At 35.3% G+C, this 17,546-nt stretch overlaps 1 protein-coding gene across 1 annotated transcript in view; it reads right to left on the bottom strand.

Moving 5' to 3' along the window:
• TOPAZ1 (testis and ovary specific PAZ domain containing 1) overlaps positions 1-17,546 on the bottom strand; it is a 65,977-nt gene that overhangs the window by 25,754 nt on the left and 22,677 nt on the right. Inside the window, 8 exon segments of the mRNA XM_032649025.1 lie at positions 672-787; positions 2,498-2,590; positions 2,796-2,947; positions 8,579-8,642; positions 12,098-12,223; positions 12,963-13,048; positions 14,635-14,780; positions 16,695-16,759. Coding sequence (XP_032504916.1) covers positions 672-787; positions 2,498-2,590; positions 2,796-2,947; positions 8,579-8,642; positions 12,098-12,223; positions 12,963-13,048; positions 14,635-14,780; positions 16,695-16,759 — 848 coding nt within the window.

Below are 17,546 nucleotides of genomic sequence, written 5' to 3'. Positions count from 1 at the left end.
TAAGAATCCACCTGCCAATGCAGGGGACACGGGTTCGAGCCGTGGTCTGGGAAGATCCCACATGCTGTGGAGCAACTAAGCCCGTGCGCCACAACTACTAAGCCTGTGCTCCATAGCCCGCAAGCCATAACTCCTGAAGCCCAGGCACCTAGAGCCCATGCTCTGCAACAAGAGAAGCCACCGCAATGAGAAGCCCACGCACCACAACAAACAGTAGCCCCCGCTCACCGCAACTAGAGAAAGCCTGCGCGCAGCAACAAAGACCCAACACAGCCATCGATCAATCAATCAATAAAAAGAATGAAGGAGAGACATTAAAGTATTTTATTTAATGTGGCAAGAAGTGAGAGAGAAAAAAGAATTAAAGTAATTCGTATACACATAAGAGAGTGCATTAAGTAGAATCAAGTAAGTTGTGAAACAGAGCAAGGGAGACTCTACATTTGATCTGCCAGGCACTGAGATGAAATCAGGTACTGAAAAAGATCTGGTGAGGCTGGCCAGGAGAGTTGGCTAGAAGCAGCTGATGACAATGTGACTAGGCCATAGCCAAAAGAAGGAGAAGGGCTTACGGTGAGCATATGAACAAAAATAAGTGCTTTGCCTTCATCCTTTTTAAGTCCCCACCAAAATACATATATTTTAGTCCTAATTATAGTGATTCTTCTTACCTGGATTTCATTTCCAGAACTTCAGTTATTTCTTGCTTGGAAGCCTGTACTTGGTATAAAAGCTTAATAATATAGTTAAAGTGTTCTGGGTCAAGTACCATCCCAGCTTCAACAAGCTGTAGAAGAGGGAAAACAGTAGTCATTCTCATAAAAATATGAGAGTCAAAACCAATGTGTGTGGAAAAAAATGAGACTGATGGAAGAAGTGAAACATGGAGACAAACAGAATCAAAATTCATTTTAAAACTTTGAAGCATATTTTTCTTCAAATATTTGAGAACCACAATAAGACTGCTTACATCAAGAATTTAAAGCAAAAATGAAAATAATACTTTTGAATGCAAACTTGTATATTCTTCCTGTTCTCCAAGTTATCTCAACCACTTTATCAGCTGTACCTCATTTGGTACTCATTCTGTCTTTTAGTAAGTATAGCACTGGTGGTTGTACTGTATCCCTGATGATAAAATTCCTGAGAGGTATTAAACTGAGGTTTTCTACAATGACTACAGGTGAGCAGTAATTTCTTTTTATTTTTTAATTTTAAATTTATCTATCTATCTACCAGTTTTGTTGAGATATAACTGACATGCAGCACTGTGTAAGTTTAAGGTGCACAGCATAATGATTTGACTTACACACATCACGAAAAGATTACAGTAATTTGAGTGAACATCCATCATCTCAGATACATACAAAATAAAAGAAAAAAATTTGTTTCCTTGTGATGAGAGCTCTCAGGATTTACTCTCTTAGAACTTTCATAGAGAACACACAGCTGTGTTCATTCTATTCTTCATGTTGTATAAAACATCCCTAGTTCTCATTTATCTGATAACTGGAAGTTTGTAAGTTTTGACCACCTTCATCCAATTCCCAATCCCCCCACCCCCTGCCTCTGGTAACCATAAATCTGATCTCTTTTTCTATGAGTTTGTTTTCTGAAGTATAATTAACCTACAACACTACGTTAGTTACTGGTGCACAACATGGTGATTTGATATTTCTGTACATTACAAAATGATAACCATAAGTCTAGTTACTGTCACCATACAAAGATACTACATTATTACTGATTATATTCCCCATGCCGTACATTTCAGCCCTGTGACTCATTTGTTATGTAACTGGAAGTTTGAGTAATTCTTGATTCAAAAAATTTCCAGGCAAGTAACTTTGTCAAGCTTTGTAATATGGTACTAGAGGTATTCACTGAAATATTTGTTCATCTGCTAGAGTGGTTCCAATGCTGCTTCCTAAAGAGAATGGGTGAGAACTGGGTGTTTTCCTGCTATTAAGCCTATTCTGAAATGAATGGCTGGGAGGTACCAAATACTAGGAAATATTCAACAACAGTAAAAATTTTAATATACCTTTAAAAAGCTATAAAAATTTTTGTTTTTCTTTTTGCTTAATGCCAAATAGAAAATTAACTCCTTGCCACCATATTCTTATCTATCTGCTTTGTTTGGTAACAATGTCCTATTTATACATTGATTTGTGTATTTACTTTTGTTATATATGACCTCAAATCTTTTTGAAAAAGAAAACTTTCTTTAATCATCCTTAATAAGTAGAGATGAGGACAGTTCACGAAGCTGAAAGAAGTCACCTCGAGTGCTTACAACTATTTAGTTAAGGGGAAGCCCTTTCAGTCACTGGAGTCTGTTTATAAACCCTATTTTGGGAGAAAAAGAACATTTCTGAAAACAGAATTCTTTGGCATTAAGAATGTGAGTAAAAGGCAATTTAAGAGTGTAAGCAGAAATCATTATTTTCTTGGTTATTCAGTATTAGAGAATAAAAGGGATAAAATGAAATCATACCTTGCAAAAGATATCAATTAAAGCAGGTACAGCATTCCTTAATTTCATAGTTGCCACACACTCAAATGTTTTTAGTAATATTTTCAGAGCAGGCTGGATAAAACAAAAAAATTACACTCATTTTCATGTCTTCTTTCAGTACACTTTAAGTTTCTCAAATTCGTTTATGCTGAAAAACACAAGTGTTCTCTACGAAGTATTCAACCAACAGAAATGTAACTGCTCAATTATACAAACAAGAAATATAACAGATAAATTAACTTAAAGTATTAGAAAAATATATTTTCAGGTTACTTACCAGCATTTTAAACATTATGCTGAGGCTCATGACCTGAAATACTTCTCTCAGTAAACAATGTTTGAGTAAAGAATTGAGAAGGTTATTTAGCACTTGTAGATCAAAGTGTATTCCCGGAGGGAACTTTCTGTAGTACGCCATAAACGTGTTTACTAAAAAGGAAGAAGTATATGTTAAAGTTATTTGCTGCTTTTAAGATATTCATCTTTCCTAAATTAGACAATCTTTCCATATTTAAAGATCAAGTAGTATAAATTCATTTTCTTAAAAGGTACACTTCCAGTATCAGAAATACTTGATGAAAATAAATTAAAGCAAAAGTTAATGGCAATAACATGTTAACCAGGATGTTAGGCACTAGACTGGGAGCTAACTTATATGCTATCCACAAAAAACAGGGCCAAACTGCCTCATACATAATGGTCTAAATACGAACTCCTAAGGAGCCACACTCCCATGGAGACTTTAGGCAGTGGCCTGTTTAGGGGTGGATGCAGACAATTTTGACATATACCCCTTCTTGCTGTTTTAACCCCCACCAACATGTTGACCCTGGGGGTATTTTTATTCCAATTTATGATATGAACATTCTACCAAAAATTATAACATTTCCTTTGAGAAAGTAGTTTCCTAACGGACACTTGGGTTGCTTCACATTTTACTGTGAATAATGCTGCTACAAACATGGGTGTACAAATATCTTTTGAGACCCTGCTGTCAATTCTTTTGTGTATATGTCAAGAGAAGAATTGCTGGGCCATACAGTAACTCTATTTTTAATTTTTTGAGGAACTGTCATACTGTTTTTCCACAGTGTCTGTACTATTTTACATTCCTGCCGATAGGGTACAAGGGTTCCACTTTCTCCACACCCTCACTAACACTTGTTGTTTTCTGTTTTTTTCGATAGTGGTCATCCTAATGGGTGTAAGGTGGTACCTCAATGTAGTTTTGATTTGCATTTCCCTTAGGATTGGTGATACTGAGCATCTTTTTACATGCTTATTGGCCATTTGTGTATCTTTGGAGAAATGTCTTTTCAAGTACTTTGCCTATTTTTGAATCAGGTTTTGTTGTTGAGTTTTAGAGGTTCTCTGTATATTCTGGATACCAATCCTTTATCAGATATATGATTTACAAATACTTTCTCCCATTCTGTGGGCTGCTGTTTTATCTTGCTGATATTGTCTCTTAATGAACGAAATTTTAAATTTTTCATGAAGTTCAATTTGTCTATTTTTTCTTTGTTCCCATTGTCTTTGGTGTCATATCCAAGAAATCACTGCCAAATCCAATGTGTGATGCTTTTGTCCTTGCGCTTTCTTCTGAGTTTTATTGTTGTAGGTCTTACATTAAGGTCTTTAATCAATTTTGAACTAATTTTTGTATATAGTGTTAGATAAGGGCCCAATTTTATTCTTTTGCTTGTGGATATTTAGTTTTCCCAGCACTAAAAAACTATCCTTTCACTAGTGAATGATCTTGGCATCCTTCTCAAAAATCATTTGACCATATATGTGAGGCTTTATATTCCAGCTGTCTATTCTAGTCCATTGTTTTATATGTCTGTCTTTATGCCAGTACCACACTGTTTTGATTACTATAGCTCTGCAGTAAGTTTTCAAGATAGGAAGTATGAGTCCTCCAGGTTTTTTCTTTTTCAAGATTATTTCGGGATTCCTTGGGGATCACTTGGGAAGTAATGACATTTTTTTTTTTTGCGGTACGCAGGCCTCTCACTGTGTGGCCTCTCCCGTTGTGGAGCACAGGCTCCGGACGTGCAGGCTCAGCAGCCATGGCTCACGGGCCCTGCTGCTCCGCGGCATGTGGGATCTTCCCGGACCGGGGCACGAACATGTGTCCCCTGCATTGGCAGGTGGACCCTCAGCCACTGCGCCACCAGGGAAGCCCAGTTTTTGCTTTATGTATTTTGATCGTCTGTCATTAGGTATAAACGTTTATACTGCTGCTATACTGAACCTTTCATTACTATATATAATGTCCTTCTTTGTCTCTTGTAACCTTTTTTGATTTAAAGTCTATTCTGTCTAATATTAGTATAGCCACTCCTGCTCTCTTCTGGTTACTATTTGTGTAGAATATTTTTTCCATCATTTCACTTTCAATCTATTTGCCTTTGGCTCTAGTGAAAATTTTGTAGACAGCATGTAATTGGATAATGTGTTTTTATTCATTCTGCCAATCTGTGTCTTTTGAATGGAGAATTTAAACCATTTACTTTTTTTTTTTTTTTTTTTTTTGCGGTATGCGGGCCTCTCACTGTTGTGGCCTCTCCCGCTGCAGAGCACAGCCTCCGGACACGCAGGCTCAGTGGCCATGGCTCATGAGCCCAGCAGCTCCGCAGCATGTGGGATCTTCCCGGGCCAGGGCACGAACCCGTGTCCCCTGCATCGGCAGGCAGACTCTCAACCACTGCGCCACCAGGGAAGCCCTAATCCATTTACTTTTAAAGTAATTACTGATAATGAAGGACTTACTTCTGATTTTGCTATTTGTTTTCTGTATGTCTCATAGCTTTTTTGTCCCTCATTTCCTGCATTACTCTCTTCTTTTGTGTTTAGCTGATTTTTTGAGTGAGTTTTAACTCCTTTTTCATTTCCTTTTGTGCATATTCTATAGCTATTGAGGTTACCATGGGATTTATACCAGCTTAACTTCAACAATATACAAAAACTCTGCTTCTTTACAGCTCCATCCCCACCCCTTTCAGTTGCTAACGTAACAAATTACATTTTTATATACTGTGTGCCCGAAAACATTAATTAACAGTTCTTTCAAATGCATCAGTCTCTTAAATAATATGGAAAAGAGGATTTGGAGTTACCAGTCAAATTTACAATAATACTAGTTTTTACACTAATAATATACTTTTCTTTAAAGGTATTAGTTTCTTAAATCATGTAAAAACCAGAAAGTACAGTACAAACCATTGTTACAATAATACTAGCTTTTATAACTACCCACGTATTTACTTTTATTGAGATCCTTATTTCTCCATATGACCTCAGGTTACTGTCTCATGCCCTTTCATTTCACTTTGCAGGCCCCCCTTGAGCATTTCTTGAAGGGCAGGTCTAAAGAAAACAAATTCTCTCAGCTTTTGTTTATCCGGGAATGTCGTATCAGTAATTTATCCCTCAATTCTGAAGGACAGTTTTGCTAGATATAGGATTCTCGGTTGACAGATATTTTCTTGTAGCACTTTGAATATATTGGCCTACTGCCTTCTGGCCTCCAAAGTTTCTGATGAGAAATCTGCTTATAATCATATTGAGGATCCCTTGTATGTGATAATTTGCTTCTCTCTTGCTGCTTTCAAGATCCTCTCTTTGCCTCTGGCTTTTGAAAGTTTGATTAAAACGTGTCTTGGTGTGTGTCTCTTTGAGTTCATCTTAGAGTTTGCTGAGCTTCTTGGATATTTATATTTACAACTTTCATCAAATTTGGGAAGTTTTCAGCCATTATTTGCTCAATATTCTCTCTACCCTTTTCTCTTTCTCTTCTCCTTCTGAGACTTCCACAATGTTCTGTTTCATGATGTTCCTCAGGCTGTATTCACTTTTCTTCAAACATTTTTCTTTCTGTCCCTCAGACCTGATAATTTCCACTCTCCTATCTTCAAGTTATCTGATTCTTTTGCCTGCTCAAATCTGCCTTTGAATCCCTCTAGTGAATTTTTCATTTCAGTTATTGTATTTTTCAACTCCAGAATTTTTCTGGTTTCTTTTTAGGTTTCCTATCACTCTGATATTTCCATTTTGTTCACACATTATTTTCTTGACTTTCCCCACATCTTCTTTAGTTCTTCAAGCAACTTTAAGACAAATGTTTTAAAATCACTGTCTAATTTATCTGCCATCAGGTCTTTTACAAGGATAGTTTCTGTTGATTTATTTTTTCCTTTGAATAGGCCATATTTTGCTCATTTCTTTGTATGTCATATGACTTTTTGACTGAAAAGTGGGCATTTGAATCCAATAATGTGGTAACTCTGGAGCTCAGAATACATATATTTTAAAATATTTGAAGCTAATAGCTTTTTCAGTTTACATTTATATAAACAAATTTTTATCTTTTGTGCTTCCTTTGATTACTCTAAACCACAGAAATTATCAACTTTCCAAAAAAATCTGACTGAAAATGTTAATTCTTTTTACTGAATTACCAACATACTACAATTATTCATTTTGGTGTATGCTAAGCAGTAGTAGTTTTTCACAATGTTTTTAGTCAAACAACTTCTGGAAAAAGAATTTTATGTGGAAATTTAAATATAAAACAGATAAAAATGAACTTATGGTTAAATAGGGTAATGGGGAGTCCCACCCTCTCAGTACCTCCCCTTGTGAACTAGGTGGTCCCTGGGGCCTCTCTGTAGGGCCTGAGCGGTTAGATCTATACTTTATACCAGTGATATTCAGAGTTTCTCTTTCTAAGTTGCTATCCAGTTTTCCTAACATCATTCATAAAATGAGTCTTCCTTCCCAAACCCTATGGTCTTTCTAAACACTAAACCTCTTTATACATAATATCAAGTTTATTCTGAGCTATCTATCTGTTCTGCTGATCTAACTTTCTATTTGCACATCAAACGTAATTTATATAGGTTTTTGCCAACTTCCTGCACTTATTCTTCATTATAGGTTTTTATTTTTGTTTTCTGTATTTATTGTTTTATAACTGAATAAACATATATTTTTCCTTTTCCCATACTGGATATTCACACAACCAGAATTATGTTTTGGGGAGTTTCGCATTTTTCCCACGTCATCCTCTTTTCTTCCATATATGTTATGGAATTATTTCTGGAATATAAATGTTCATCCATATCTAACCATATGTAGCTTCTCCTCCTTGGTTATCACAACGTGTCAGGTGACAGGTATATTCCCTGTATAGGCTCCTATTACTTCTACTTTAACTACCTCCTCTTTGCTACAGCTGGATTAAGTCCAGATTACCAGTTCCCTCATATGCTTCCTCTAATCCTTAGAGGAGATGATATCACCAGCAAAACAAACTTGTCAGAGATTTTGTTTTTAGCTAGATGAGATTTTAAGCAGATGAATATGATGCTCTGTTACCATAATACTATGTGGTTTTGGTGGCTGTGTCAGGGTGACAAATGTAAAGCTTGGTCCCTTCCTCTTGGGGCTCACAATGTAGTAGGGGGAGATGGGAGCAGGGAATGGGATGAGGCTGTGGAGTCAGATAAGGGCCTAATAGAGGAGATTATCCTATTTCCTATGAGTAAGCTTTGAAAGATGAATAGGTCTTTGCTATGGGGAAGTGGGATAAAAGAAAGGGATCCTGGGTAGAGACAGCAGTGCCCTCTCTATTATAACACAGCATGCCCTATTTAGGGAACTGCACAGAACGATGGATGGTGCACTGGCTACAAGGGATAGTGTAAAAAGAAAAGGGCTAATAAGTAAGGAAGATACAGCTTCTCAAAGATCCCTTCAGAAAGATTTTAAGCCAATTAATATCTTTTTTCCTGTCTTACAACTGTAAATAAAATTTCTATGTCACAAAAATATTAGTATGTGAGGGAATTACAGTGTTAGGTGGATTATACTTTTTGTATTAACCAAAATGCCACACTTATTATTAATCCTTTCTAACACCAAGAGAGCTACTCTAAGGCATTCAGTTTTCATACTCAAAAGTACTGAATTTACTTTCAAACTATTAAGACAATAGCATATTGTTTGAAACTCTTGTATTAATAAATTCATAGTAATCATTCCATTGTCTCATACCTGCACGTTGTAGCAAACAAAGCTCGTTGATACTTATATATTTCTTAAACACATCCATACAAACCTATAAAAGTCACGAAAAATGTAAAATTACCTTTTTATATTTCATAAAATCTACACAAATTTCAGTCCTATCTTTTTGCTTATTCCAATTTTTTTAAGTCAATTGAAAGCAATGGAATAAAGAAGCTGATGTTAGGTTAACTAAGATTTGAAATGTATGTTGAATTCATTACAAAAATCTTATTCAGAGAATCTCTGTCAAAGAAATAGCCTAGGAAACAGAGTCAAGATTAGCAATCAACTGGGGAAGGGAGGACTTCTTTTACTGGTATAAGGAGAAACACATGGACCAATGGATTAGAACAGAGATCCTATAACTAGACCCACTCATACACAATCAGCTGATTTATGACATGGTGATACTGCAGTGCAGTGGGGGAAAGGATGGTTTGGGGTCACCTGGAGATACACATGGGAAAAAATATGTATCTAGACCTTCTCACATCCTAAACAAAAATTAATTCTAGATGGCTTAGAGTTCTAAATGTAAATATCAGACAAGACAAGAAAACTTTTGAAGGAAAAACATAAAAGAACATCTTCATGATCTTGGCAAAGCTTTCTTGAACAGCATGTAAAAAGTCAACACCATAAAAGGGAAAAAAATATATAAGATTGGACTATATAAAGATTAATAATTTTGTTTACCAAAGACACTTTTAAAAGGGTGAAAAGTTTGACCCACCTCCTAGAGTAATGGAAATAAAAACAAAAATAAACAAACGGAACCTAATGAAACTTAAAAGCTTTTGCACAGCAAAGGAAACCACAAACAAGACAAAAAGACAACCCTCAGAATGGGAGAAAATATTTGCAAATGAAGCAACTGACAAAGGATTAATCTCCAAAATATACAAGCAGCTCATGCAGCTCAATATCAAAAAAACAAACAACCCAATTCAAAAATGGGCAGAAGACCTAAATGGATATTTCTCCAAAGAAGATATACAGATTGCCAACAAACACATGAAAGGATGCTCAGCATCACTAATCATTAGAGAAAAGCAAATCAAAACTACAATGAGGTATCACCTCACGCCGGTCAGAATGGGCATCATCAAAAAATCTACAATCAATCAATGCTGGAGAGGGTGTGGAGAAAAGGGAACCCTCTTGCACTGTTGGTAGGAATGTAAATTGATACAGCCGCTATGGAGAATAGTATGGAGGTTCCTTAAAAAACTACAAATAGAACTACCATATGACCCAGCAATCCCACTACTGGGCATATACCCTAAGAAAACCATAATTCAAAAAGAGTCATGTACCACAATGTTCACTGCAGCTCTATTTACAATAGCCAGGACATGGAAGCAACCTAAGTGTCCATTGACAGATGAATGGATAAAGAAGATGTGGCATATATATATAATGGAATATTACTCAGCCATAAAAAGAAACGAAATTGAATTATTTGTAGTGAGGTGGATGGACCTACAGTCCGTCATACAGAGTGAAGTAAGTCAGAAAGAGAAAAACAAATACCATATGCTAATACATATATATGGAATCTGAAAAAACGGTTCTGAAGAACCTAGGGACAGGACAGGAATAAAGACACAGACACAGAGAATGGACCTGAGGACACAGGGAGGGGGAAGGGTAAGCTGAGACGAAGTGAGAGAGTGGCAATGACATATATACACCACCAAATGTAAAACAGATAGCTAGTGGGAAGCAGCCGCATAGCACAGGGAGATCAGCTCGTGCTTTGTGACCACCTAGAGGGGTGGGATAGGGAGAGTGGGAGGGAGACGCAAGAGGGAAGGTATATGGGGATATATGTGTACGTATAGCTGATTCACTGTGTTATACAGCAGCAACTAACACAACAATGTAAAGCAATTATACTCCAATAAAGATGTTAAAATAAAATAAAATTAGAGATTTAACTAAGCAAAAATAAATAAATAAATAAATAAAATAAAAGGGTGAAAAGGCCTGTTGATGGAATGTAAATTGGTACCATTATGGAGCACAGTATGGAGGTTCCTTAAAAAACTAAATATAGAACTACCATATGATCCAGCAATCCCCCTCCTGGGCATATATCTGGAGAAAATCATAAATTGAAAAGATACATGCACCCCAACATTCACTGCAGCATTATTTACAATAGCCAAGACATGGAAGCAATCTAAATGTCCTATGGCAGAGGAGTGGATAAAGAAGATGTGGTACATATAGACAATGGAATATTACTCAGCCATAAAAAAGAATGAAATAATGCTATTTGCAGCAAGATGGATGCAACTAGAGATGATCATACTAAGTGTAGTAAGTCAGAAACAGAAAGACAAATATGCTTATATGTGGAATCTAAAAAAATGGTACAAATGAACTTATTTACAAAATAGAAATAGAGTCACAGATGTAGAAAACAAACTTACGGCTTACCAGGGGGAAAAGGGGAGGGGAAGGGATAAATTGGGAGATTGGGATTGTCATATACATACTACTATATATAAAATAGATAACTAATAAGCACCTACTGTACAGCACAGGGAACTCTACTCAATACTCTGTAATGACCTATATGTGAAAAGAATCTAAAAAAGAGTGGATATATGTATATATATATAACTGATTTACTTTGCTGTACACATGAAACTAACACAACATTCTAAATCAACTATACTCCAAAAAAAATTAAAAAAATAAAAGGGTGAAAAGGCAACTTGTAAAGTAGTAAAAGTTATTTGCAATACGTATATCCAACAAAGCATTTGTATCTAAAATATATACAGAATTCTTAAGATGGATGAGAAAAAGACAATCCTCTAGAATATAGGCAAAATATTTAGATATTTACAGAAAGGGGATATTCAAACACCTAACAAACATTTTGAAAGATGCTCAACTTCATCAATCACTAGGGAGAGTATCACTCCCCACCCACTAGAATGGCTTAAATTAAAAGGCTGATAACACCAAGAGCTGGTGAGGATGTAAAGCAACCAGAACTCTCAAACATTGCTGGTTAGAGTGTAATTTGGTAAACCACTTTGGAAATCTGGCAGTATCTACTAAAGCTGAATATATGTAGACCCTTTGACCCAATAATTCCAGTTTTAAGTATAACCCATCAGAATGTGTTCATATGTTCACCAAAAGACATGCAGAACACTACTGTATTTACCAAATTTAAAAATCACCCATCAAAAGCAGTATTTATCAACAAAAAACATTTTGATATACTCATACAATGGAATATTTAATATTATACAGCAATGAGAAAGAAGCATCTACAATTAAGTAAAAAAGTACAGATGAATCTCAAAAATGTTGAGCAAAAGCAGCCAGAAACAAAAGAATACAAATTGTATGATTCCATTTATGTAAAGCACAAAATCAGGCAAAGCTCATATATTAGGAGTTGATGAAAATCTGAATTAAAACATATGACTGAGATGGTTATTAAAACAATCTCTACTTCAAATACTTAACATATTTTACCTTTTCATCCCCTTGCTCAGGCACGTGAGCAAACTTGCACTGTGATCGCTCACAGCCACGTAATGTATTAAAATGAAATTTGCAATATCTATGGGGTATCATCAACCCTAGGGACTTCTGGAACACCTAGAAAATTAGACAAATTCCCTTTCTGTGTTAATTGTAAAACACTTACTGCAATCAAGTGAGAAAGTATTTGAAACAATCAGAAATATTAAACATCCAAAAAAGTATCACGATAAATTGTTTGCTGACTTGATAAAAAGTAACTCCAAACCATTTATATTTTTAAAAATTATGAAAAAAAATCAATTTAAAGTTATTTGTCTGAATTTCTGCAATTTCCTTTAGTGTAAAACTTTCATATTTCATCAAAGTTACTACCATTTTACTTTACGTGGTTTTAAAAGTTTATACTTTCCCTCCTCCTTCTCATGTGCCTGCCCTTTTAACTTGTATAAAAAGTTAATTCTGTAATAATATGCATATTTCAGATGCATTTATTAGAACCAAAAATCTCCTTAGCTTTTCTGATTACTGGAAAAAGGCAATGAGTGAAAGCTTTTTACAACAGGCTTTTCCTATCAACTGCTTTATATCACTAGCTTTCTCCTTCATCACAGGGAACTATTCATCCTGTATTTTCTGTTTTGGATATCCCATCCCCCACCCTCTGCCTTAAACCTGTTATACTGTTTGTGAATATCCTCTGAATCGCTACCCATTTTCTGTCCCTTACCACCAACCCCCATTTAAAATCCATAAAATGTCCAGAACTGCTTAAATGATGATAGGGAAATTAATCAGAAAGCCCCAAAGCACAAGCTTATAAGATTATTATTATTTTTTTTAATGGGGCGCTTACCCCTATAGTTTTTTCCCTCTTAAATATTTCACAAATTTCAGGATCCTGCGGTTTTAGAAGAGAATGTTTTCCTGGAAATCTGAAATCTAGAAATGATTAAGAATGACATTACATTCCAATATGTTACAACTTATTCCTTTCATAACAATCAAACAGATGACTACTACTATCTGCTTTAATATTTCACTTTGGACTTCTTGTGCTCAGTTCAAGGTCTGCTGCTGTGGTATGTTCCTGTGAAATATACAGTAATTTACATCTTAGGTGTTCCTTAAGGATGTCTAGATCTGAACTTAACATTTTAAACTCATTATAAGCTAAAGATGCTTTCTTAAAAGCCTTACACAGCAGAATTGAGTACTATATTCAAATGATTGTAAGTTAAACAGACAAATATTACACACAATAAACCTTTCTTAGGGAAGAAAACTACTGACAAACCCAGGTGCTATGGACCGACTGTGTCTCCCCCCAATTCATATATTGAAGCCTTAACCCCCAAAGTGACTGTATTTGGAGTTAGGGCCTTTTGCAGAAGTAATTAAGGCTAAATGGGGTTGTAAAAATGAGGCCCTGATCTGATAGAATCAATGTTTTTATAAGAGACACCAGAGAGCTTTCTCTCTCTCTCTCTCTCTCCCCGCCCCCCGCACGTACATGCACCAAGGAAAGGCCATGTGAGGACTTAGTGAAAAGGCTGCCGTCTGTAAGCCAGGAAGACAGCCAGAAACTGAACTCTACCAGAAACTTGATCTTGGACTTCTAGCTTCCAGAACTGTGTGAAATGAATATCTGTTGTTTAAGCCACCCAGTCTGTGGCATTTTGTTATGGCAGCCCGAGCTGACTATTATACCAGGGATCATTATCCCTTAATGTTAGTCTTTTAAAATGAGAAATAGGACATTTAAAAATTATTTTTTCTAAAGATAACACAAAAATGTTTTTATCTTAAGCAATTTCACTTTTCATTTTGGCAGCATCCAGATATAATTTGGGACAAGCTGACGTTTTTGCTGCATAGCTTTGCAGTACTTTTCATTATGAAACCGGTAAAGCTTTTTAAGATAAAACACGTGATCATCATGGGCTTGCTGCTACAGTACACAACACCAGGCAGCATGAAGTCAGTAATGGGAAGTCCAGAAGAGTTAGGTGTGAGCTACATACACAACAGGATTTTATTGTTTCTAAATTAATTCTTCAATCTAGTTTATTTTTTCACAGCATTATGAATTATCGAAAAAGACACAAATTCTAAACTACATTCTAAATTTCTAAAACACTCACTTAAAATATGAATATTTTAGGTATAGACTATAATTTACCTATACTAACACTATTGCATAAATATAGATATCTCAGAAGTTGCTCCATCAAAAGTACTAACTAAAGGTACACAAACCTTCTAATCTTAGCATATTCTATACTTATTTCAATTTTTTTCTCTTCTTTTTTTTGGGGGGCCCTGCCACACAGCTTGCAGGATCTTAGTTCACTGACCAGGGATTGAACTTGTGCCCCCTGCAGTGGATGTGCAGAGTCCTAACCACTGGACTGCCGCCTGGGAATTCCCTCAATTTCTTTCTCAACTTTTTTGTTTTGGGTGGAAAAATCTCCTGTATCATTTCTATATTATCAAAAGCCAACAGAATTTTACTAAGAAAATCGTACCATTCATCCAGGGCTTCAGTAATGTGTCTTCCTGGTGAGCACTTAGATTCAAAGGTGGCACTGGCACTGATAAGCACAGAGGTTTGGGGCCCAGCCCTGCCAACTGACATTCACCAACCACATTATCTGTATTTTTAGAATCGCTGCTGTGTGAGAAAACCCAAAATCAGAATTTAAATTTATTCTAAAAACATAAAGTAATGAGAATCAAATAAGTAGAAACACATCCTAATGATAGTATTGATGTAGTCTACATACTATGCTGTGTACTACCATCATGTACTGATTCTTCAGTATTTTCAATAGGTTGTTCCTGCCTTCTTAACTAGAAAACTGATACTTGTTAAATGGCTAGGGTATGGGTAAAAGTGGGGTGGTGGGGTTAAAACTAGAGCGAAGTATTTCTGATCATGTCAGACAAAAGGTTTGAGGAGGAACTGGACTAGCATCCAAATCCAGAGAAGATCATGCAATGATTCTATTAATAGTGCAATAAAATAAATGAATTGTAAGTTATTCTTCAGGTCATGTATATATAATAAATTTATACATGTACTTGAGACCTTCCTTTGGGAAGAAGGTATAAGAAATGTATTGTTCTAGGCTACTGATTTAAACAGCTGTGACTGTGTTCTAATATGTGAGATCCTATATAGCCAATTAAAAAAAACCCCTTAATCTGGAGGTCACTTAACCTAGAAAAATAAATAACTTAAGCAAGGGAGAGGGTGGAAAGTACCTCAGAGCTATTAGATATAAATGAATTTACTTTTTCGGAGAAAGACTTATACCCTCATTCAGATACTACAGTATTTTACCTTAAACACAATTCTAATAAAGCTTTTTCAGCTGGGGTTCCCTTGGCCAGCAGAGAGTAAAAATAGTAAGAAAAGGGGCCAATGCTTATAACAGTTGAAACCTAGTAGCACTGATGGGAGTTCAATAATTTCACACAAAAATATTTGTTTCTCTCCCCAACTTGGGATATCATTGATATGTGCAATTATCATACCCCCTCCAAATAAAACAAAATAAAAGCAGTAACATAAAACAAACAAATATGAATTATGGAATTTTATAGATGGAAAAGATTATCAAGAAAAATTATCTTATTTTGATTGGGTAATGAAACCCAGGGTAATGTGGTGACTTACCCAATGTCACACTCCTGGTCATTATGGTAGAGCCAAGGTGATGACAAAACTCTGCAGGTTGCAACTATTTAGCTTGTAAGCAAAATGTTTTTAATAGGGAAAAAAAAAGTTAACCATGTCACATTTTCTTTTTAAGATCTTCAAGTGGGCATGAACCATACGGGCTTCTATGCCAATCTAATTCTTACCTAGGCTTTTCTTTAACATAATGGTTCTCAAACTTGAACATGTAGCAGGATTAGTTGGTGACTTTGTTGAAACACAGATTGATGGGCCCCATTTCCAGAGTTTCTGATTCAGTGGGTCAGGGGTGGGAACAAATAATTTATATTTATGACAAGTTCCCACATGATGCAGCTGCTCCAAGGACCACACTTTGAAAAACACTGTCTTAACATAAAAGAACGTGAACATAATTGTCACCTGACCTGACTGTGCCTTGCCTCAACAGCAAAATAGGTGTGGGGGGTGGATCAAATGACCTCCAAGGTGTCCTCTAAATCTAAATTTGGTATCTGTATATGTTCCAGTGAGTGTACTGTAGCTCTCAGTACTAATCGCTGCAGACATAGAAGATACCTGCAAATTGCAATGTTCATCTGATTTCAGCTAGTCTTACCTTCATAGAAGTCACATACACATCTTTTTTTCTTTTATTTTATCACTATTCCTCATTCCTCCCTCAAAAAATATTTTAATGGCTCCAAACACTTAGTGATAGCTTTAAGGTAACTTACAATATCCCTGACGTCTGTATACACCTGACACATTACTTAAATAATACCCATGTACTGTTTACAGCATAGTAGCCCAAGTATATACAGGAGAGAATGAAAAGTATGCTCAAGATACAAATTACATGAATGACTATTTTAACATTATGTAATTAAAAGTTATGTTACAGACCTTTTGCAAACTTCACAAATATCTTCTTTTTCTTCTTGAATAGTCACCTTGTCCAAAAATCTACACTGTGAAGAGATTATGGTTAAATAGTATAAGTGACTATCTCTGCATTCCATATTAGGCTATGAGGCTTATCAGATCAGAATGTACTAGATGTTAATTAAACGACTAGTTTATGGTCAAGCAGGAAAATAATTCTACTCTACATTATTTAAAATATGAACACTGATTTTAAAATCTCTGCTGTTAAGAAAAACTAATATAAATCAATACATTTTTCCCAATTTTTGATGTCACCTTTAATTATGCAAGCCACCATTTCAAATTATTTTGGACAATTAAAGTTATATTTTTATTCAGAAAAAAAACAGCTTTGAGTGATTTTTATTTTTAGGTGGTATTTACCAACATAAATGTGTTTTTCATTAGAAATATTTATATGTATTTAAAACATTGCTACACTTAAAGCACTTTACAATTAGTAATTAGTGTTTTGGGAATTGTGATTCTCTAATTATAAGAAAATTATACATACTAGACCTTTGAAAAAACAAGCACCAAGAAAATAAACACCCCAAATCACCCATCATTTGGGCAGCCAGAGATAACCACTTAATATCTTACTTTATATCTTTCTAGTCTTTTTGAAGTACACAATCATATTTTACAATAATGGTACACACTATATATACTATTGTAACTATAAAAATCAACTGAGTAACACGAAACACTAGCAAATGGAAAGATATACCACGTTCCTAGATGAGAATGTTAAAGGTAAAAAATGTTAATTGCCTGCAAATTAATTTATACATTAAAAAAATTACCATGTGTGTTTAAAGCTCTTAAAAG

This window comes from Phocoena sinus, chromosome 11 (assembly GCF_008692025.1).
Source record: "Phocoena sinus isolate mPhoSin1 chromosome 11, mPhoSin1.pri, whole genome shotgun sequence".
NCBI lineage: Eukaryota > Metazoa > Chordata > Mammalia > Artiodactyla > Phocoenidae > Phocoena > Phocoena sinus.
The sequence above is the reverse complement of the archived record's forward strand: the minus strand, read 5'-3'. Positions and strand labels throughout refer to the sequence as shown.